General features: G+C 42.0%; 5 protein-coding genes across 6 annotated transcripts; 2 read left to right on the top strand and 3 right to left on the bottom strand.

Moving 5' to 3' along the window:
* Positions 1–851: 851 nt before the first annotated feature.
* LOC115674277 (BTB/POZ and MATH domain-containing protein 4) lies at positions 852–4,005 on the top strand. The gene is made up of 4 exons (XM_030596629.2): positions 852–1,516; positions 2,007–2,352; positions 2,482–2,761; positions 3,532–4,005. Exons 1-4 carry the CDS (start codon positions 1,122–1,124, stop codon positions 3,717–3,719), a joined length of 1,209 nt encoding a protein of 402 aa, XP_030452489.2. The 5' UTR covers positions 852–1,121; the 3' UTR covers positions 3,720–4,005.
* A 403-nt stretch (positions 4,006–4,408) lies between these two features.
* LOC115674348 (uncharacterized) lies at positions 4,409–5,370 on the bottom strand. Its single transcript, XM_030596717.2, has 2 exons — positions 5,036–5,370; positions 4,409–4,891 (listed from the first exon to the last, which is right to left on the bottom strand). Exons 1-2 carry the CDS (start codon positions 5,238–5,240, stop codon positions 4,653–4,655), a joined length of 444 nt encoding a protein of 147 aa, XP_030452577.1. The 5' UTR covers positions 5,241–5,370; the 3' UTR covers positions 4,409–4,652.
* Positions 5,371–6,751: 1,381 nt separating this feature from the next.
* LOC115674331 (uncharacterized) lies at positions 6,752–9,827 on the top strand. 2 transcript variants are annotated; one of them, XM_056313139.1, is made up of 5 exons: positions 6,752–7,128; positions 8,085–8,140; positions 8,229–8,289; positions 9,081–9,227; positions 9,420–9,827. In XM_056313139.1, exons 1-5 carry the CDS (start codon positions 6,870–6,872, stop codon positions 9,518–9,520), a joined length of 624 nt encoding a protein of 207 aa, XP_056169114.1. In that variant the 5' UTR covers positions 6,752–6,869; the 3' UTR covers positions 9,521–9,827. The 2 variants fall into 2 exon arrangements, with proteins under 2 accessions (XP_056169114.1, XP_030452557.1); XM_030596697.2 differs by having other exon boundaries at positions 6,754–7,128; positions 8,076–8,140.
* A 43-nt stretch (positions 9,828–9,870) lies between these two features.
* LOC115674267 (T-complex protein 1 subunit eta) lies at positions 9,871–16,380 on the bottom strand. Its single transcript, XM_030596618.2, has 14 exons — positions 16,236–16,380; positions 15,878–16,138; positions 15,085–15,210; positions 14,799–15,002; positions 14,017–14,186; positions 13,803–13,938; positions 13,449–13,565; positions 13,170–13,289; positions 12,977–13,075; positions 12,807–12,896; positions 11,686–11,773; positions 11,401–11,489; positions 11,227–11,301; positions 9,871–10,274 (listed from the first exon to the last, which is right to left on the bottom strand). Exons 1-14 carry the CDS (start codon positions 16,248–16,250, stop codon positions 10,173–10,175), a joined length of 1,692 nt encoding a protein of 563 aa, XP_030452478.1. The 5' UTR covers positions 16,251–16,380; the 3' UTR covers positions 9,871–10,172.
* A 1,210-nt stretch (positions 16,381–17,590) lies between these two features.
* LOC115674286 (GDSL esterase/lipase At5g37690-like) lies at positions 17,591–20,996 on the bottom strand. The gene is made up of 3 exons (XM_030596641.2): positions 20,412–20,996; positions 18,998–19,630; positions 17,591–18,342 (listed from the first exon to the last, which is right to left on the bottom strand). Exons 1-3 carry the CDS (start codon positions 20,917–20,919, stop codon positions 18,083–18,085), a joined length of 1,401 nt encoding a protein of 466 aa, XP_030452501.2. The 5' UTR covers positions 20,920–20,996; the 3' UTR covers positions 17,591–18,082.
* Between the last annotated feature and the right edge of the window lie 819 nt (positions 20,997–21,815).

Genomic DNA, 21,815 nt, shown 5'->3' with positions numbered 1-21,815 from the left:
CTTTTTCTGGGTGGTTTCCTAAATTCTTTGGCACACTAATTGCAGAAAAAAGAAAGTAAACAATAATAAAAAAAAGAATTGGCCCTACAAATAGTCTGTCGCATCTTCCTTTTACCATTTCCAGGGAAGAGCTCACACCGGAAGTTCTCAGCTTTTGAGGTAATCTCTGTCTCTCTCCTTCTGTTTTTCATTTTCATTTCGAATAGGAATTCAGAATTTTGACATGTCCTACCCACTTCAATTGATCGCTTCAAGATGATAGATCCGCAATTACCCTTTACTGGATATGCGTTCTTAATCATCGGATCTGGTGGTTCATGTGAATAGCAAGTCCGAGATATATTTATCATGAAGTTTATATCCGATCGGCGTCGATTCGCCCCCTTTTTTTCCCCTCTATTCGAGACTTGTACTAAGACATCTTGATTTAAGCCTTCCTCAGCGTTACAAATCAATTAACCATTGTGTTTTGTCACATTGTCGGGAGTTTCAAATCTTGAAGTTCCGCTTCTATTTTAATTTGAGCTTTATTTCTAATAATTCCGCACGAAAATTCATATAGCCAGCCAGTGCGAATTTTACTATAATTTCAGCCGAACTAAGCTCATGCAAAAATAAGACGGAAATTCACTCCTTCCGCTATTCAAAAAATTAAGCAAAAAAAAAAGCTCTAATTCGTATTTATTGGATATTGCAACAACAAAATAAAAGAAAAAAAGAAAAGAAAAACCACTGGAGCGAATTTCGGTTCATTCCAAGGCGCGAATTCCCTAAAACCACCTCCCGAAGCTCGAACCTTCCAGAACGCCGCACGTGCCAGTCACGTGACCTCATCATCATTCTCCCGCCCCCCGCCACGCCTCCGTCGGCGTCCACCGTCGTCGTCGTCATCCTCAGCCTCAGAAAAACCTTTCCGCGCAACGTCTCGTCGCGGAACAACCGAAAATCAGAAACCGAAATCGCCGACCCGAAGAGCCCCCCCCCCCCCCCAAAAATTTCGAGCCCTAATCCCCCAATTTCCCCCGCCCCCCTCCGCAATTCGAAATCTTCACGGCCTTCGTCTTTCTCTTCCGCGAAATCGAGCCCTCCAGTCGCATGGGCTGCGGCTTCGCCTGCAGGCGATGGCGCTAGAGGGGGAGGCCCCGACGATGATCGCGCCGCCCCCCACGGCGTCGCGGTCGGTGACCGAGACGGTGAACGGGTCGCACCGCTTCGAGATCAAGGGCTACTCGCTGGCCAAGGGGATGGGCGTCGGCAAGCACGTCGCCAGCGACAGCTTCACCGTCGGGGGATACCAGTGGGCCATCTACTTCTACCCGGACGGCAAGAACCCGGAGGACAACTCGGCCTACGTCTCGGTGTTCATCTCGCTGGCGAGCGACGGCGCCGACGTGAGGGCGCTGTTCGAGCTCACGCTCGTGGATCAGAGCGGGAAGGGCAAGCACAAGGTGCACAGCCATTTCGATCGGTCTCTGGCGAGCGGCCCCTACACTCTCAAGTACAGAGGCAGCATGTGGTGAGTTCTTTTTCCCTTCGTTCTTCTTTAATTCGTAGAATCTTTGATTTTTTTTTCTTTTTGTGTGTGTGTTTGGTGTGGTTATAGTTATGGTTTAAATTCGTAGTCTTTTGTCGCTTAGGTGGTCGTTTTCTTGCTGATTGTTGTTGATTGGAATGCTGTAATTGTGCCTTTGGATGAACGTAGAATCGAATGTGTGATGGAATGTGGTGGAATCTGTATCCCATTGATTCAACACGACTAATGATTGATCAATTAGACTGAGTGCTATCTCGAGATCGAGTATACCAACCGAATTGAAGTTTCGACCGTGAGAAAAGTCTGTCGATGTCCTCTTTCTCTTTCTTGTTCTTCTGAAGAACGGTTGAGGTGGTGGAGAAGTGAACATTGAGACCTCTTGCCCTCTATTTTATTTTGTATAGTGTTGTCTGTCTGATTAATTCCGAGCTGCAAGAGAATGAATTGCTTGTTTGCTTGCGATTTTTCATAGGGGATACAAGCGATTTTACAGACGAGCTCTTCTTGAAACATCGGATTATCTGAAGGATGACTGCTTGAAGATAAACTGCACTGTAGGAGTCGTGGTTTCATCCATAGACCGTCCGATTTTAAATGCAATCAAAGTCCCAAAGTCTGATATTGGAGCTCATTTTGGCATGCTACTTGAAAACATGGAAGGCTCAGATATTACTTTTGATGTGTCGGGTGAGAAGTTCCATGCTCACAAGTTGGTGTTGGCTGCTCGATCCTCTGTATTCCGATCTGAACTTTTCGATGGAGCAGGCGAAAATAAGCGAGAGATAGTTGTTGATGATTTAGAACCTGCAGTCTTCAAGGTATAAGTGTTTGTTGTTTACTTTGTTTGAAGAAGGCGCTATTGGAGATATGCCCTTCATTGTTTTCTCTAAGCTTCAAAGCTGCATTTATCATGATTCATGACCTAGGTTTCATTTTGTGCTGGACAGGCTTTGCTTTATTTCATTTACACAGATAATCTGCCAGAAGATGAAAAGGCAGTGACATCTTGCTCAGGTCATGCGTTGTCTACGTCTGAAACTTTGTTAGTGAAATTGTTAGCGGTGGCAGACAGATATGGTTTGGATAGACTGAGAATAGTGTGTGGGTCTCACCTCTGCAAGGATATATCTGTCACCTCTGTTTGTGAAATTTTGGCCTTGGCTGATCATTACCAAGTGAAGGAACTAAAAGCTGTTTGCCTGAAGTTTGCAGCTGAAAATCTTGCAGGTACATAATTCTTTTTTTCTTCTTGTCAGGAACAATGTTTCTACCCTGCATTCTCTTTTCAAGAAAATTCTGGAAGGCTAATTTGAACCATCTTTGGATGGGAAGTTGTCTGGTAGCACTATCACTTTTAATTTGAATCATTGATTGTTTGCTTGCTTATTTCTTAGTTGATCCTACAGAGTGACATCTGTTCTCTGTGATGAGAGATTCTGTGAAGATCTGAGAAACTTATAAATGGAACAGGTGTTTGGGGCTTCTGGGTTTGCTTCTGTATTTCTTTTTGGGTAAGCCATGTTTTTAGTTGGATTTTTTGGGGACTTGTTGCTATTGAAGGCGACATAGTTTTTCATATGAACAACAATTTTACATGATGCTTGACAAGAGGAAAAAAAAACCTTTGAAGAGAAGAAACTGTCCCTTTGAATTTTCTTGTGTCGCAGTAGTGGCAGGACATAACCCACCTTAAGTTCTGGCTTTAAGTTAGGGGATTGTGCTTACACAATCCTCTAGTCTGTGTAGGATTTCCCTGCTGCTTTAGTTTGGTAATCATTCTTAAAGGGTTTGAGAAACAAAATTCATCCTACCACAGGGATGGAAGAGAAGATGAGTGGAAGGCTTCATTTTTGCCTCAGTTTGGCACCAGGAAAAAATTTAATTCATGTCCTGGCTATGATGCTGTTATGTGATGTTTTTGCCTCGTTCTGTGGGATATCTGAGTGATTTTCTATTGTTTTGGGTTTTCTACATTCACCCTGGCTCTCTTACTGCAGCTGTCATGCGATCAGACGGCTTCGAGTGTCTTAAAGAGAACAACGTTTCTCTGCAGTCCGAGCTTCTTAAAGCAGTGGCGGTTTGCGAAAAGGACTTCAGCCCTGATGGTGGAAAAACTCGCAGCGTGTGGGCACAGCTCTCTGATGGCGGCGACAGCAACGGGAGGAGGGTCAGGCAAAGGAACTGATCCTATGCCATCTCCTTCCTGTAAATAGAGGTTGATGTGCAAATGGTAAAAAAAAAATGCAACTGTAGGAGAAAAACATTAACAATTGATCAAATGTTTGTCATGTATATTATGATGATTCAGTTTTAGTGCTGAAAGATATTGTTCATTTCAAAACGGTAGACTAATTCTTGCTGGTGTCTGAACTGTTGACTGTTGTTCGGAAAGGAAAAATATAGCAGTCTGTGGAGAAGTTTGAGTCATGTAAATACAAGCTTGAAATGAGAAACTATTGCATATTCGGAGATGATCCTTCTCTTTTATCAACATTTAATGAGGGATGTGATACGACATAGGGTTAGTGTATGGTATTTTGACTAGGGTTTTCCCTTAGATCCTTGTTATTCGGTTTAGAGGTAACCTCACCAAAGAAAGAGAATTGATGTTTCTAGGAGGGCTTTCACGACTTGCCCGTTTATATAGGGACGGCATTTTGACCAAGGGCTTTCCTTGAATCCTTGGTATTCGATTAAGAAGTAACATCGCCAAAGGAAGGGAGTCGATGTTTCTACGAGGGCCTCCGCAATTTGTCCGTTACAGAGATGGCAAGCTTCACGGATGTGTTCCTTATTTCAACGTCGTATTTGTCTTTTCCAGGAAAAGGGAATACCCTTTGAAAGTGTCTTATATCCCGGTGACTTCGAGGTCCAGACAATAATCAAAATATAACCTTTCAAAAATATGCTCAGGTCCAAAGGGATATGATACAGCACAGGATATGTAAATGGCATTTTGATAATAAAATAATATTATCCTGTCTTTGCTGTGTATCCTGTTCGAGTTTGCCAGTATTAAAGTCGGCAGTAGATGAATGACTATCTACATGGAAATGGAAATGAAAAAGAGCATTAAGTGCATTCATTCTCAAATTCCTTCTTGGGGAAGGTAGCAGCATCAGCGAAAGCTGGCCTTGAATTCTTGGATCTTCTGCAGGCAGGCTTTGGCTCTGTCGAGAACAACGTCGATCCTACTCCGCTTAGGCGACGGGCCAGCTCTGGTACCCTTAAAGACACTCCGCTCCGGCGGCGGGCCGGCTCTGGTACCCTTCAAGACACTCCGTTTCGGCGACGGGCCGGCTCTGGTACCCTCCATCTCTTGCGCCCCTCTCTTCTTGCTCGTCCCGCAGGTTGATTCTGCTCGTACCAATCAATAGCCAATCAGACTTATATAGTAGTGGTCTGGAGCTTCATCTTGAAACACACGCACACAGAGTACACGCACACAAGGTGCAAGCAAAGCATGCACCATGTTCCATTGGAAAGCAAAGCAGACCCAACCTTGAGTGCTGACCGAGAAAGAGGAAGAGAATGGTGGGTAGGGCATGCGATTGTTGCAGTGAAGCAGCAAGTGCTGGGACTCCACGCAGTTGATGAAGGACTCGAGCTCCGCCTTGAGATGCCCTAAACGGTATGGGTGCCGCCTCTCGAGCCCCTGCAGCTCTTCCCTTACCTCCTCCATCATCTCCTCACACGTGCACTCCATCCTCCCTGTCTCTTCCTCTCTCTCTCTCTCTCTCTCTCTCTCTGCACAAGCACACGCGCACGAGTTATTTAATATGTTGGTGGCAGAGGAACGGGAAATGTGGGGGCATACCTATTCCAGCCTCCAGGTGTGGGGAAGCTGGAAAGTGGAGCCTCTTTTCGCTCCGAACCCTTTTTTCTTATACGTGCAATGAATGAATGTGTCCTGTCTGGTCGAGGACTCGTTGTTCGAGGTGGCCTTAAAGGAGGAGTGGAAGGAGAATCTTGACTTGCTCTCTGTCTGGTCGAGGACTCGTTGTTCGAGGTGGCCTTAAAGGAGGAGTGGAAGGAGAATATTGACTTCTTTTTTTCTCTTCTATAGATGGATGATTTTTGTTTTTGGGTTGGAGTATAGATGGGTGATTTATTAATATACTTTTTTAGGCTACGTTTAGCCACCCGGATTTTTATGTAAAGTAGGATAAGGATGGAATTTGTTGTATCTTATACAATAGTTGGTACATGTACATGTTTAGACACGTTGCCGTTTTGCTAAAACACAAGTCATTCTATCTCCACTTCCACCTCTGTGCCATTGTATTCAACCCAACATTGCCGTTGCCTTTCGTTGCCGCCCGTCAAAGCCGCTCTTACATTGCCTTACCTCAAAATGCCTGTCGCCCGTCATCGTCATGTCCCCTATAGTCGTCCAATCACTGACATGTGGCGCCCAATCGAGCGGCATCTTTGTTTCGTCTCGATCCCATACCATTGTTATTTCTACTTATTAAACCAAAGGATCGTGGCTAAATTTTCTTGAAAGATATAAAAAAAAAATTGTTTGGAATTACTGCATGAACGTCTCATAACGCATGCTTACAATTGTAAAGCGACCACAAAGTTTCTTAGTTTGAAAATATTTAGTCACGAGAAGTTGAGCAAACACCTTACAATAATGATGGTGACATTTTCTTTTGCGATTGTCTTTGCAACGGAGAAATCTCATGAAGCACCCATAAGATGGTCCAATTCATAAAAAATAAAAAAAAAGATAAGTATACTAGGAGTCCTAAAACTTATCATGAAAATCAAGTCCTAAAACTTGAGTCCTAGAATTTTCAAAGAGTACAATCAAGTCCTAAAACTTGTCACGAAAGTGCAATTGATTCCTAAAACTTGTCACGAAAATGCAATCGAGTTCTTAAATTTTCAAAAAGTGCAATCAACGAATGGACTCGATTGAACAAACTTGACAAGTTTAAGGATTTAATTGCACTTTTTGAAAGTTTTAGGACTCAATTGTATTTTCTTGGTAAGTTTTAGAATTTAATTGCACGTTTTGAAGTTTTGAGACTCAACTGCTCTTTCATGATAAATTTCAAGACTTTCAATTCACTTAATAAAAAAAGGGAGGGAGACTTGTGAAAATCCCACAAGCAATGACCCAACAGAGGGCTAACTGTCTTGTTATGATGTTATCCACATCAAAACCTGGGTCCATAGAACATTAAATGGTTGCCACATAATCCAATCACATGTGCTCACAAAAACAGCATCCATGTCCTTCCCTTTTGCCCATCCTTCACCAATCCATTTGAAGAAAACTAGCTTCCCATCTCGACTGATATTTGTTTTGTGATCTTTTTCAGAAATGGAAATGACTTCACTGTCTCTTTCCCATGCCCGGCTCCTTCCAAAGCCTCTGGTGGTCTTGCCCTCGAAAGCTTCAATCCCTGCTCACACTTCACCGCTCCTGAATTGCTCGAGTAGCTACTCGAAACAGCTTCGAGGAGCTAAGATAAGAGCCAAGCACCAGCAGATAATTCTTGGGCCCGTACGTGCTTCTTCTGAAGCTGAAGGGCCTTCTTCAGCTGATGCTGTTGCTGAAAGATGGCTTCTTCAACCTGTTGGTCAGTGCCCATTTAAGTTCTTTGGGTCTTTTCATTCTTCACTTTCCTGCCTAAGCATAATCTTTTTCATGATTCATTTTCCCCCCCTTTTGCTAGGACTGATCTGCTTATCTCCTCAGAAAGTGGGTTTCTTGATTTTTCTGAGGAAGATGATGTAGGTAGAATTTTGGCAAGTTTCAGTGCCACCAAGGCTTTTCAAGATTGATCGCCAGAATATTTAGCAAATTTTGGTGCTTCAGTATTCACCGGAGCACTTCATCTGGTTAGAACAAGACCATTCTGATCATCAATTAGGCTGGAATTTAGAGAATGCAAACAAGGATACTGGCCTATCCCACTTTCCTTTCCTTCTTTTTGCTCTGATGAACACTGCTTGTATTTCCCCGTAGCTAAGGATTCTACACCACGCGCGCAATTACCTGAAGGTGGCTGCAACATCATTTTAGTCCACTAAAATTTGTTACTTATCCAAACTACAGCAATCACGTTCAATTGGGAGTAAACTTGAGAAGGCTAATGACATTATCAAATCGTGTTTAAAGAGGATTGCAAGGAGAGGAGGATGGGGGACAAGGAAATTTGCTTCTGATGAATAAGGGCCGAGGTGCTTCCATGTGCAAAACATAGTACAAATGAGGACTTCTTGTACTACTGTCCAGTTCACTTTTAGAAATATACATTTTACAACTCTAAGAACCAAAAATTTGAAGAGGTTTAGAACATTCTCATACGTCATTTTTGCCTAATTTGACCCTTTTTCTTTCGTAGCCTTTGATGCCAACTTTCTGGAATTCTCAGTGTTTGTGAGAACTCCTCGGGAGGGAAATTGTTCTATTTATGGTTGCTCTTGCTAACTTCTTGTGTTCTATGCAGATGAATCTTCTAATTTCTGGTTTTTTTACTTTAAGGATGACAGTCTCACTATTTTCTCTACTTTGTTCTGTTAGGTGATGGAGATACAAGACACACAGGCGTCAAGGTTGATATGCCAGGTGCTTTTGAAATTGCTTCTGTAAGTACTTTCTATCTATCCTGCGCAATCATCCGACGCTACAAACAATGTACAATGAAGGTGACTAAATTGTATTTGATACTTCTAGAATGTGGTCACTGTCGGTCGTCTACCAGAAAAAGCAGATATGGTGATTCCAGTTGCTACAGGTACATATCTCCCAACCTGAGAATTTGCTTTAATTACTAGTCCTATCGGCAAATGCTCCATTCCTGCGGAAGCTGCAACTATCTGCGCCCGGGCAAGCAAATTTTTGGCCGGTTCTTACTGAAGTTCGTCATGACGGATACATGTTGGGCAGAATCCACTTTGCTGTCCCCTGCTCGAGTTCACGGCGTTTGGAGTGCTAACTCTCATGTGTTATACAGCAAGCAGGAATTTACTTGATAGAATTGCACCATAGGGGAGAAGTCTTGCAATAATATCTGATGAGAATTTCGCCGTGAATTCAATTCATCAGACTACTGAAGAAGTGCTGAATGGATTATGGGGCTGGCAAGACCGTCTACGTTAAGGCATGTAGGCAACAAAAGTCACTAGGAATTTAGGATGATGCCGCTTTCTAATCACATTAAAGCTTTTTCGAAGCTTTGGCGAGGTGTTCTCTTTTAGACATACTGCCGTCGATGTTGCTGTGATTAGAACGTCCAGTTGCTCTCAAGAGGGAATTCTCCGTCTCGTGCGCTCATGACCACCATTTATGGACAATTATCGCGCCTGATTTATTCAAATAAAGTTCTCTCCGCATCATATTTACTCTGCTTGTTTGTCGCCGGGATTGAATCCCAGACGTCACCAACTTCCTCCCGGTGGCCTCAGAGGCAAATCTGTAGTCATGTCCTTAAATCATCCGAGTCATTGAGTCGCATTCTCTTTTAGAAAAACCATCCTGTTCATGCCTGGAAAGCTGAATGTTGCCTTTTGTCCTTGACTTGAGCAGTTTCCGGTCTTCATGCTCGCATCCAGAAGAAAGAAGGGAGCCTTTTGGTCACCGACTTGGATAGCACCAACGGGACGTTCATCGACAACAGGAAATTGAGACCTGGAGTTGCGACCGCTGTATCGCCCGGAAGTTGCATTATATTCGGTATCTGTCCTCACTCTCAACATATATACGTTTGTCTATTTTGGTTTCCTACTTCCTATTTTTCTTCACCGATTTCCGGTTTCTCGTGGTCGAGAATGTCAAATGACAAACTGCACGAATGCTACGATAGATAGAGCTTGCTCTGAATAGCCATTGTGCTGACCATACCATGAATATCATTTTCTCTTATAGGGGATACACGTCTGGCGAGGTTCCTAGTCTCGAAAGTGCAATCCACGGAAGCTTCTACGGAAGCCGAAGAACCGGAAGAGAAGCCAGAGCCTGAGAACTGAGTGTAGTGCCGAATCGGCCGCCTGAAAGTGCCGTGGGCTCTTTCCCACCATCACCTGAGAATATATGCGGCTTTTGCCGTAGCAGTCGAGATGCATCTGCACAATCGTACGTTCCTCTTCGTACGAGTCATGGAAAAGAGAGTTTTTTTTTTATGTCCCCACAAAATAATTAGAAGGCAAACGATGAAACTCCTATGATGAGATGACCATCTTTGTCTACTACCAAAATAGCTTTTTGCTCTGGTCTTTCAACAATGTCTTCACTTTCAGAGTACTATTTAAGTGATGAAATACACTTAATATATAAGCGTATTATGCATTGTTACGTAAGCATGGTCCGTAGCATCAGGGAACTAAAAGGTCGCCCAGACAAAATTTCATATCACAAATAGTATCTTTCATCCCACATGAAATATCTTCAATTGCCAACCAGAAATCATCAGAGGAAGAGGATCACCATCTTACACAAAAATTTGATTAATAAATTGACCATCGCATCTAAAGCCATCTCACTCTGTAAGATTTAAGCAGGCTCGTGCTGGTTGCAAATCACGACCCCGAAAAGGACTCGGCGATGAACACCGGCACGATGATAAAGAGAACCAAACCGCTACAGAATTGTTTCCATGGTTCTGGGCAGCAGCAGCTCAGCTCATCGCCTTCTCATTCCACGTCCACGCCCACGGAAAGCAGCTCCTCCACGCCCTCTGCCACCCATGGCACCAGCAGCAGCATCTCCTTGGGCACTCTCAGACTGCAGCAGGATATAAGGAGAAAAAATAAATAAACCATTCCTCTTTTATCACTTACCTTATCCAAAAATCCAAATAATGTATGTCAAACAAAATGTGAGAGTCAACATGATCATAAATTGCTCAATCCATCAGCAAAAGAGAGATATTATCTACATTCAGTCTGCATAAGCCACGAAAGCATAATAAGGTGATCTCTGTGAGCTTGGTAAGCATTTGCCAAAATTCCAATTGAAAGAGTTCAAGACAGATGTTCAATAGACATGAGTATCCAACACTAAACTAATCCATCGTAAATCGACGTGTCAGGAGACATGACCATGGCAAACGACAGGACTTATATCGCAAAACTTTATTCAGTCACACACGTACATACAGTTCAAACTTCACGTTGACATATTGAGAGAACTGCAAAACGTTGATACCTATAATACCTATAGATTCTAGACATACTCTGACTGCATACAGTAACTCAGAGATTTCTAAAAACTGAATACCCCCAACGATGTACTGGGAGTATGTCATCTATTACCTTAATAACAACATCACGCACGACATGAAAAAAAATCACCTCCCAAATCCACAAGTTAATCAGTTTGCCAAAACAGTGGGAGTTCCAAAGCTTTTATTGTCCCTGGAGAGCAGAATCCACGTGGCAACTAACTAGTTACTAAAGCCCAAATATATTTGCAGAAGGCAATTTGAACATAAGAATTACTACAACCCGAAGACTTTTGAAGCGAACCTCATTAAACCTCACAAGAAATTAACAAATCAAGATGCTGGTCCTATGCTAAATCCTCAACATCTTAAATTTTTAGAGAGTTTAAAATATTCTAACCAAATCGAGAGATCTGCAAAAAATTATATGCAATGAATCTCCAACTCTAAGAATACATAAAATCAACTTTGTTGGCAAGGAAAAGAACCAAGACAAGGGAACAGTTCCATTACCTTAGGGTTCTTTACTGTCTCATCCACACTTAGTACGAGGCAAGCAGCCTCAGTAGCCGCATTTATCGCATTAATCTGCCATACACACAGTAAACATTGATCATGAATGTCAAATGTGTCGAATCCAGCAATCAAGTCATATTCTCATTGCAAAAATTAATTTTTCCTAGGCACCTTCACGACAGATGGCTCCCAGACAAAGTTGGCAAAAGAATCAGCAATTCCACCAGTGTTAATATCCACTCCATAAGGTGCACCTTCTCCTGTTGGAACAATATTATGAGTGCAAGTAACGAATTAAATCTCACTTAACCTCTGCAATAATTTTTGCCAGATAATCATATCCTCAAGGAATGAAAGCATGGTACCTCTAGTAAATTACAAGACTGATGGATAAACATAAGTATCACCTAAGTGCAAAAAAAGAAATATATAAACCCATATTTAGAAGAAGCTAACCAGATGGGAGTGCATGCTTCTGTCTCAATTTGTTCAACACGTCAGTTGCATCAAAGCCAGCATTGTCACAGAGTTGCCGAGGAATAACCTGTAAAATGTGGACGATCGTCACAACCAAGGTGGCATCTAGGACAACTTCTGCTTTTGTTATTTGGTACACACACACACACACGGATAGTTGAGTCATCTTCATAATTTTTCAAAAGGTGCTAATCTGGGGCTTAAAGCCATACCAAGCGGGTCCCAAATGTTCCATCAAACAGTTGCAGCCGTCATTCAAATATAGAAAACCAAAATGCTACCAGTTTCTTTTAAATGCACATCTTACTCTATATTACCTATTGCCCTTTGAGTTTCATAGACAGATGCCAATTTCTTCATGCCTTATAGCACTAATTATCTATCAATGGCAATGAAATGTAAGACCATACCAAATCCGTTCCAGTTACTTTTCAAGTCAGTAGAATGAACAAATTTGCACTCTAACATAATCCAAATTCAACTATACATTTCTTACTGGCTTAGTATTGGGATATTCTGGTTCTTAGCACATCCAGTAATTGACCAACAGTGTAAAATCAGCATATGACAAACTAGAGACTATCAATTCAAGAAATATAAGATCCAAACATCTCTCAGGCATTTTAGCTTGCTGGAAAATCCTCTGATAAATTAGTTCAGACAATAACAAAGAACCACATGCGAAAAACTACCCATGCATTCTCACATACAAAAGTAAGGAAGTATATGCACACACCTAATTCCAACAACAACATAACAATTTACTTTATTTTTTCACCAGAACATTAGCATCTACTCTTTTGACCATCACGTATTGTGCTGAAAATATTTTTTTCTTATCCATTTCTTCATTAGTAAAGACCACAATCAGCTCCAAAAATTCATATTTACAGGCTTAGTATTTTGTTGAACAAGGTCCTAACAGCTTAAGTTAATAAATCATGCGCGAATTGTCTCAATAAAACTATTGAATATTCAAAACATCACATTTTTTCTACGATGAAAAGGTGATGAATACATTGTCATGTGAAAATTTAAACACAAATAATGAATCATAAAAGCATCTCAGCATGAGCAACACAAGATATATGCAATTTTACCTCGAGTGCCTTGGCATATGAATTGATAAAAAGCTGCGATTTCCCTGCGATTGTGCGTGCATGCTGCCTCAAGTATCGACTTATCTCCATCTACACAAGGAGGAATGACACATCAAATCATCAAGAGCAAGACCACCATTAAATAGGAGAAACACTGAATATGGTCATACATCTATAGCACCACCACCAGCAACAACAGTGGAGTTCTTCAAAGCTCTTCTAACAATCATGATTGCATCATGTAGACTCCTTTCAGCCTCTTCAATGAACTGACATCAAAGCAAAAACCCAAAGATCTATGTAAATGTCATCTACCATATTTGTAAAGCTATTTGACACTGCATATTGTGGTCAAGAGCAGACCTGATCCGCTCCACCACGAAGAACGATAGTTGCTGTCAGACCTAATGGGCACCCACTGAATATGTTAAACCTTTCATTTCCAACTTGCCTTTCCTCAAAAATTTCACAAGTACCGAGAACCTAAAAGAATAAAATACTCCAGATCAGTTTGGTTAGAACAAGAAAATCTAGTCATCAACTCAAACCACAAAAGAGGATTCATATACCTTACAAAATCACATCAGAACTCAACTAACAACATAGATATGCAAAATAGAAGTAGCACTGAAAGGCATATACCTCATCGATCACATTGTTAACAGATGTCTGTACAGTTCCACCAGTTGCAGCAGCAACCCTTTGTAGATCTTCCTCAGTCACACGACCAGCACAAAAAATATCCCGGTCGGCGAAATACTGCTCAACAAGGGTAAAAGAGAGAACATAAGCAAAAAATTACCAACATATGAATGTACAGATGATATTCTCAAAGTACAAGCAGAAAATCCCCATAACCATTTTGGAATGGAAACTACAACTCAGTATGATAACAAAACTGTTGGATTTCAATGAGCAACATTAAAACTAATGTGCACAAGAAAATACATTTATTAAAAGATCGCATAGCTTTGTTAAGGCCAAGTTAGCAGGCACCTGTGTAGCTAAATCGCCAATGGCTAACCGTGAAAGAACAACTTTTGCTCCACTCTGAACACATTTATCCAGTTTGTCATATATAATATTCCATTCAGCATCAACTATTGATTGATATTGCGAGGGATCGGAAAGTCTGCAAAGAGTGAATGGTGCCAAATGTAAGAAAAAGTTTATTTGGCATGAGACTAATTTAATCTAGAGAAGATCTCACCTGATCTCAGCATTTTCCTTTTCAGATTTCAGTTCCAGCTCAATGTTCAACAAAAGTAATTTAGGTTTCAGAAACTTCTTTGGCTGTTGTTCGAAACCTGCATAGGAAAATGTCTTCTTAAAAGCAACACCGTCAACAAGGAACGAATCTCTCATGCTACCACCTGGCACCTGGAAAGGCGGACAATAACGATTTTAGGTTCACATCATTCTGTGTAACCAGTCCCAACTAACTAACAAATCAAGCTTGTGTAAAACTTTGTTGAACATGACTCAAAAGTGCATTGAGAAGATCTTCCAGAAGTCAAACAACATATTAAGGCAGGTCAAAATGAAGTTGCTTCCCATAGATCCTCATGGAACATAGCAAAGAGAAATGTCAAATCAAACAACTGGAAATAAAAATCTCTTCTTCATCAGCAAAAAAGGTGTGAACATTGGGGAGAAAAATGGCAAAACCAGTATAACATTTGTTTTAGATAAGCCAAAATCAGGATAACTTATTAACATAAGAAAGTGAGAGGAAATGAAATTCATGCTAACACTTTTCAACAGGAAGCTATAACCTGCTTTTCACATATTAACCATCAGCACAATACACGAGCCATATTCCAGAAATTGACTAGGACAGTACGTCAGAGTAGGCAGAAGATGGGAAACGATGAGGAGAGGACATGAGATGAAGGGGAGCAAGTACTTCTTCTTAGTCTAAAAGGGGAACATCAATAGACACCAAATTCTCTTTCATTATGCATGGTAAGCTTCTAGGAAAATGCAAACTACCTTCTTGATTCCAATCATACTCAGTCTGTCACCAACTCCAATTGCAATAACAGCATCGACGACCATTGAAGCGAAAAACTCCTTCTCTCCGCCAATGAGTTTTGAAGAAAGTGTTGTAGCAGCGCATTTAGCCAATAAGCTCTTCTTCTCCTCTAGACTTTTCCCTTCTATGCTAATGGCTAGTTCTTTGATCTTCTCAATTGCCTATGATTCATTAATTTCACCGTAAGAAATGGAAGGACATCACAATCATGTGAAGAACAGGAAATTAGTTCAGCGCACATACAAGAGAGCATGCTGTCCGATAACTACGAATCAAATTCTGAGGATGGACCCCATCTTCAATGAAAGGTTTAGCCTCTTTCAAAAATTCTCCCGCAAGTAGAACCACTGTAGTCGTTCCGTCACCAACCTGTGCAAGCAGCAAGTGAGGATGTATCTTAATGCAAAAACAGTGTCATGACAAGAAGAAATAAGGCGACAACTCAACAGCACCCCTCCATTCTCTGCAAATCCATTAATTAAAATAAAAAAAATTGAAGCGTGATAGCCATGTGATACTAAGGATCTTGCATTAAGCATAACCCCCAACATTCCCTTTGGGACCGTTTGATTCTACAGCCACTCTCAATAATACAAGCTCTATGACATGCCCCGTGCACTCGACTATGTGAGTAGCCAATCCTGCAAGATATCAAGACACTTTGGAACAATTTGAATTTCAAAAACAGCAGTAATCACTCACAAGGCGACTACCGATAGATTCAGAAATGCCTGCGGCATGGATTATGAGCTACACATAACTAAGAGCATCCTCATTCCAGTCTAGAAACTTAAGAATCCACCATCAAATTGCAGATAACTCGAAAGTTACCAAAAACGCACACAAGCTAATGTTCCAAAACGAACGAAGAAATGAAGCATGAACACATCATGCCCTGTACAAGGGGGCCGAAGTGACCGGTCGCTCAGACTTTACGAGCGAGGATAATGAAGCACAGCGGCAGACAAAGACGGACGAACACTTTCATCTCCAAACCGAAAAAAAAAAAGGATCCGAAAACAGAACGAATCGGCACCTCGGAGTCCTGGGACTTGGCGATGTCGACGAGGATCTTGGCGGCGGGGTGGATGATGTCGAGGAGCTTCATGATGGTGGCCCCGTCGTTGGAGATGGTGACGCTCCCCTTGTCGTCGTGGATCAGCTTGTCCATGCCGCGGGGGCCGAGGGTGGTGCGGACGACGTCGGCAACCACCGTGCAGGCGTTGATGTTGCTCACCAGCTGGGCCTTGCCCTGCGACGTGTCCGTGCCTTCCTTGAGCAGTATGATCTGAGGTTGCTGTTCCCACCCGCATTTCCACAAAAACACAGAAGAAGAAAATTGGTGAGGGGCGAGCGCCGTCGAGCGAAACGCGAGGGAGCAGAGCGGAACTCACCAGCATGGCTGCCATTGTCGCGGATCGGAGCTTGCAGGGGAAGAGAGAGAAGGAGAAGAAGAGAGAGAGAGAGAGAGAGAGAGGGAACTAGGGTTTTTGAGTGGAGTTCTTTTGGCACTGTGGTTGCTTCTAGACCGGATGGAGTGGAGTGGGGGCCAATTTGGTAATTTTCGCTAAATTGGAGGGAGGGGGTGCAATTAAAATAACTGTACGATTGGAGTCTCCTCTTCTCCTTTTCTTTTAAAAAAAAACCAGAAAAAAGAGAATGTTTTTTTTGGGGAAAAATCATAATAAAAAAAAAACCTCCAAACCATGTTTGTTACGACGAAATTACTCTAAACTTTTTTTTTCTGTGATACCGAAATTCTCAAACTTATGCCGTGTAACAAATTTACCTTTCATTAAGATTCTATTAGTGAACACTGTTAAAAATATGCTCATATGGACGCCGGAAAGCAAACGGTATTAAAATGGCGTCCACGTGGCTTAAATGAAATAAAAACTATTTTGTTTTGACTGAAAAAATCATCCGGCAGAACATTAACGGAGGAGGGTAAATATGTCGCATAGGTAAGATTTAGGGTTTTTTATACCACAAAAAAAAAGTTATGATAAATGTGTCATAATGGACATATTGTGAGGTTTTTAATGTTATAAAAAAAGTTCATGGTACATGTATCATAGTGGACGTAGTTTGAGATTTTTTTGTGGCTTTTTTATTTTTTTTCTTTTTTTTAATAACTTACTAACATAGAGATTAATCAACTCGCCAAATTTCCAAATTAGTCCCCCTTTTTTTAAGTAATTGCACAGAATTTTTACTTCCAAGTAGTACCAATTGTTGACTCATGGTTGTGTTTCTTCATATTTCGATCCTGTCCAACTTCCTCATCAGCTTGTCCACCACAGTCGCGGCCGCTTCAATTCAGTCACCGAGCTCGTCACCGCCCGCATTGCTACTATTCTGATGTTCATGGATTTACATAAGACGACGGCGGACCGACACATTCGGGGGTCTACTCGTTGCTTTCCGAGGTCTGATGGTTTGTCAAATATGTGTGGAGCCTCATCTCAATGTCGAATTCTGTCATGACCAAAGTCCCAACTCACTCCAGCATAGAGCAATGAATGCGCAGGAGCTAAAGAGGGAGTGTTTTTTGACTCATCTCTCCTTCACCTTCAAGAAGGATGATCTTGAACTACCTAGAAAAGGGATGCTGACTTATACGATTCCGTGTTACTTTTCTTCGACCAGATGCTTCCGCAATCGCAAATTTATAACTCCTGACAGGCAGGGACTTGAGACAGAACAAGGGTAGTCACCTAGAAGGAACATACAAGGAAATGTCCTCGTCTCAGGTGTAATAATCTTCTGTTTCATGTGGGAGATACAAAAACATGAGTTGGAAGTGTCGTTACAAGGAACTGCAGAAACGTAAATCTCTCAAGACTCTCTCACGCTCTCTCTTAGGATGATTACAGACGGCGACTGCTTTTGCTGTTCAATTAAGAAGCTGTTAACATGTACGAAATTGTTATGCATTCTGTGGGGCTTAATGCCGGCATTTGGATCCCGCTATCCTTATAGAGATGCAGCATACATTGACTCCCATGAAAAATGAAGGAATCCTGAGCACCGTTCGGCTGATTCGGTTGAGTAAGGATGAAACATCTTCTAGCCCTGCAACACTTGTTTCCTCATATTTTGACAGGTGATTTTTTAAAACTGTAGCCGGCTTAAAGAAATGGGAGAGTACCTAAATTGCCACCTTTCTGCAGCTTATCCATAGCAGACAGAGAAAAGAACATGCCCAGTTGGCTAAGACTAACCCAAGTCGGGAACGGTGTTACTGCATCATAGCAGCATTTGAGTGGGAGGCTGAGGTCGACACCAAATTCTGGATATTGACTGGGCGGCATATACCCATCAACTCTTGCCCAGACCAGGCTGATTCGGCAAGCAAGCGATTGACAGCCTGTGTTGGATTGTAGAGATCCCACCAAACATGAGCTGATTCTGCTTTGCAAGCCATCTCAGTCGAAAGGCACCCTATAAGCATACCCTCCTGACCCAGCCTGCAACATGCCGTTTTTACGTCTTCAAACCCTGCATCACAAGAAGGAATTAGGCAACGATGTATAGATGCTTTTATTTTGTTCTATCAACGTCATAAAACTTGAATCAGACTACATTTCGGTTTTTTCCAAACAGCAAATCGGTAATCAACTAGATGAAAAAAAAAACATGAAAACCGAAAAATCGGTTGGTTTGTTGATTTTAGAAAAGTCCAGGCGTTGCTTTTTAATATCGTACTTTTATGTCAACAGCAAGCAATGACGAAGCTGAAGTATTTTTTTCAGTATGTTTATCCTGACATTGAGATTAGTGTCTGTGAATGTCAATAAACTAACTTGCATGAGAAATGTTTTCCTTTTTTGCTAAAGCATGAGTACAGCACCCTATTCAATCCATTGTCTCTGAGGCAACCGTATCCTCATTCTCCGGTGCGAACATGTCAATATCTTCCCTTACTGTGAGAATTTTATGAACTTCTCACCCAATAAAGCTTCACTTCATTTAACAGAAGAAGACAGTCTGACAACAATTTGTCATTTTTACTTCCTTTATAGGAATTATGGTTTTTACAGCAGTGCTTCAACCAACTGAACTTGGTTCTCACATTACTTCTCAAATATCCGAGGTCCATATTGGCAACACATGAAATTTGTTGAAAGCAGGAAATGATTGAAAAGTACCATACCATGTCGCTCTGGGCTAGTGATGACCGCCAGAATGGCGTGGTACATGTCACAGAAGACTATCTTAGCATCAGGTAGTTCTGCTTTGAGGTCAAAAATGCGCTCCTCAAGCATAGAATTGTACTCCAAAATAAGCTCATTGACCTCTTCCGCGCATATATCTCTCTTGCCTCCACTTGATGTTGAATTCACCCGTTCCCATCTTATACGTGGAGTGCACCCCAAGGGCAAAATCCCCATGCATATGATCTTTCTGGCATTCGCATTATACAGACTCGTTACCGCATCGATCATTTGATCAACCAGGACATGAGCAAATTCTTGGCCAGTAAATTTGTGGGTTATGCCAGAGGAGTTGCGAAGGAAAAATTCAATGTAATCATCCTTTCCAAAAGATAGGTAAGTTATAGACGATTTCATGAACTCACGAGCACTTTCCTCGGCTAGGTGAAGCTGTACCAACTGAAATGTCTCCAGTACTTGGCGCAGCTGCTGGTTTAGAGACTGGAATTTCCGGCCACCGAAGTTCAGAATTGTTGCCTCTGCTGACCCAAAGTTCAGGCCCCTCAACAAACTAGCAATTGAGCCATTCTGAGCATAGAACGGCGGAGTATTCTGTATGCCCATTTTTTCAGCTGCAACACCAAACTTTGCTGTCATGCTCGATATTTCAATGAGAGCTTGGCCAAAGTAACGAATTAGTTCTTTCACTGAGAGCAAGCCGTGTGGAAATCAAAAGTTGAAACCCGAACAGAGCTTTTTATGCACCCTCGATTGCTTATAAACTGGCAATGCAGAGAGGACAAACAGACGGGCCAAAAGAACCTCAAATCAGCCTGCTTTTGCTACCAAAGATCAGATGCAATTACGAACATAGATTACGAAACAAGTTTAGGCAAGTAACTTCCGGTTCCACTAGTAGTTTAGCTTATCAACCACGTCGCAGATTGTTTTCTCCAACCGATAAAGAGGGGAGCCTAAAACCTAACAGTTCATAAAAGTTAAGAGCTATCTCAGATCTCGCGCATCGGCGAGAACATCACGCCAATCACGAGCTTAAACTGACTAAACATAAGCAACCATAAACTCACCAGGGCAATGTATATCTCCTACCCGAAAAAGAATTCCCCAAGACTGCTCTAGAACATTTACTTATGTAGAACTGATACCGGGGTCAATCTTCAGAATAAATGCAGGAAAATTGCTCCGTCTCCCATAAAACTCAGCACACGGAGAGAAACTTAACGTTACAAACAAGAATTTCATAAGCGATGAGCGATGAGACCACAAACAAAACGATCTCCACCATTGGACCAAGAAAGGAAGTCTCTAATCAACACAAGCATCCCAAGAAAGAGAGCAAAAATTCAAGAACCGCAAGAAAGAGAGAGAGAGGCACAAGAATCGACGCGGTACCCAGAAAATGCGGGACAAGGGTCTTATCAGACTCGTCGTTGCACGGATGAAGAGACAGATCCCCGTGGAGAAACGGGTAGAACAGCGAATTGTCGCCGCAGTCCACCGAAGAGTCGCCCAGCACGTAGAACGCGGATACGTACGACCCGTTTCCGGAACCGAACAGGGTCGCCGCCGACGAAGGCGACGGCGGAGGCCCCGACAATCCGTTCGACGGGCCAATCATGCCCGCCGAGACAGCGAGGAACAGGATCAGCATCACTCGACTTGGAGCCCACGGCTCGTCCTCGCCGCGTTCAGGGTGGTTCTCCGCCGCGCGAAGTGAGCGGCGTCGGCTGCGTCTCCTCGGTGGCTCGTCGAGGCCTTCGTTACAGACGGTCGGCTCCATCTTGCTTCCTCGACGATCGGCGGAAGGGAAGAGGCGAAGGAAGGGATCCCGGGAGTTGCCGGGAGAACTGGGAGGGGAGACGAGAGAATTCTTCATGGGGACGCGCGGGAAATGGTCCATGCTGGCGTTGTAGCTCAGCTTTCATAATATACTTCAATTTTCATCTTTATCTTTTCTTGAAACTTTTAATTTTCAAATACTGAGACGGTCCACCCCAAAAAAGTAATTTTTCGAGTGGTTTTTTTTTACCTTTTTCCAATTTTTTTGGTTTTCACATCACCCTGAGGAAGCATTTTTAGATTTTTTTATACCAAATTCCGAAAATCGTATATAATATTCAAATATCGATAAGTTTATTTACGTACAAGTTTAAAAACCACTGGATGCGCGTACAGTGTCGTGTCGTTCAGCCGAATTTTGATTTGTATTTTGCTCAAATCGCAATTCAAGAAATTGGGAATATTATACAAAGAACTTAATTAATAAGTGCCCCTGCTACACTTATTAAATACTAATTTATAAACCGTCTTTTCAAATTCAATATTTACCCACCAAAAGAACATTTTCATTATAAGAAAGAAAATATTTACCAAGAGCACATGTGTGCATAAAAGTCGACCGATCGGCATAATGTTTTTTTAACGGGTCCTTGTTAACCGTACTTAATAAAGAATATTTCTATATTCAATGCATTAGTTACACGTAATGCGAGAGAGACAGCAATGAAAAATTAAAAAAAAATTCCTTATTTTGGTATTTGACAAGTAATAAATTCGTCCCACATAAGTACTCAGGCTCATCTCACTTGCGACTAATGCTTGAAGAATGGCTTCAACTCCAAGTCGAGATAGATCCGTGTTGCCGACCTTCGCCGTGCACGAGATAATGTTAAAAAGTCCAAACCAAAAGCTTAAACTGATAGGTGGAAAGAGACCACATCAATATAAAGAGCATTTAGGATCGGTTGTCAATCGACGTGGATAATACGTCAACAGATAAATCCACTTAAACTCACT

The sequence above is a fragment of the Syzygium oleosum genome, unplaced genomic scaffold, assembly GCF_021117445.2.
Source record: "Syzygium oleosum isolate NSW1041296 unplaced genomic scaffold, Sole_v2.1 Sole_v2.07, whole genome shotgun sequence".
Classification (NCBI taxonomy): domain Eukaryota; kingdom Viridiplantae; phylum Streptophyta; class Magnoliopsida; order Myrtales; family Myrtaceae; genus Syzygium; species Syzygium oleosum.
This window is presented reverse-complemented; position numbering and strand designations above follow the sequence as displayed.

Coding starts and splice junctions, on each gene's coding strand:
- LOC115674277 (XM_030596629.2), top strand. CDS start 1,122: ATGGCGCTAGAGGGGGAGGCCCCGACGATGATCGCGCCGCCCCCCACG. Junction 1,517..2,006: donor AAGTACAGAGGCAGCATGTG/GTGAGTTCTTTT, acceptor GATTTTTCATAG/GGGATACAAGCGATTTTACA. Junction 2,762..3,531: donor TGCAGCTGAAAATCTTGCAG/GTACATAATTCT, acceptor CTCTTACTGCAG/CTGTCATGCGATCAGACGGC.
- LOC115674267 (XM_030596618.2), bottom strand. Junction 15,003..15,084: donor ATCGGACAGCATGCTCTCTT/GTATGTGCGCTG, acceptor AATGAATCATAG/GCAATTGAGAAGATCAAAGA. Junction 11,302..11,400: donor GGGAGCCATCTGTCGTGAAG/GTGCCTAGGAAA, acceptor TGTGTATGGCAG/ATTAATGCGATAAATGCGGC.
- LOC115674286 (XM_030596641.2), bottom strand. CDS start 20,919: ATGGACCATTTCCCGCGCGTCCCCATGAAGAATTCTCTCGTCTCCCCT. Junction 19,631..20,411: donor CCTTGTCCCGCATTTTCTGG/GTACCGCGTCGA, acceptor TTGGTGTTGCAG/CTGAAAAAATGGGCATACAG. Junction 18,343..18,997: donor CACTAGCCCAGAGCGACATG/GTATGGTACTTT, acceptor CTTGTGATGCAG/GGTTTGAAGACGTAAAAACG.
- LOC115674348 (XM_030596717.2), bottom strand. CDS start 5,240: ATGGAGTGCACGTGTGAGGAGATGATGGAGGAGGTAAGGGAAGAGCTG. Junction 4,892..5,035: donor TTTCTCGGTCAGCACTCAAG/GTTGGGTCTGCT, acceptor TGGTACGAGCAG/AATCAACCTGCGGGACGAGC.
- LOC115674331 (XM_030596697.2), top strand. CDS start 6,870: ATGGAAATGACTTCACTGTCTCTTTCCCATGCCCGGCTCCTTCCAAAG. Junction 8,141..8,228: donor GTGCTTTTGAAATTGCTTCT/GTAAGTACTTTC, acceptor TGATACTTCTAG/AATGTGGTCACTGTCGGTCG. Junction 8,290..9,080: donor GGTGATTCCAGTTGCTACAG/GTACATATCTCC, acceptor TGACTTGAGCAG/TTTCCGGTCTTCATGCTCGC.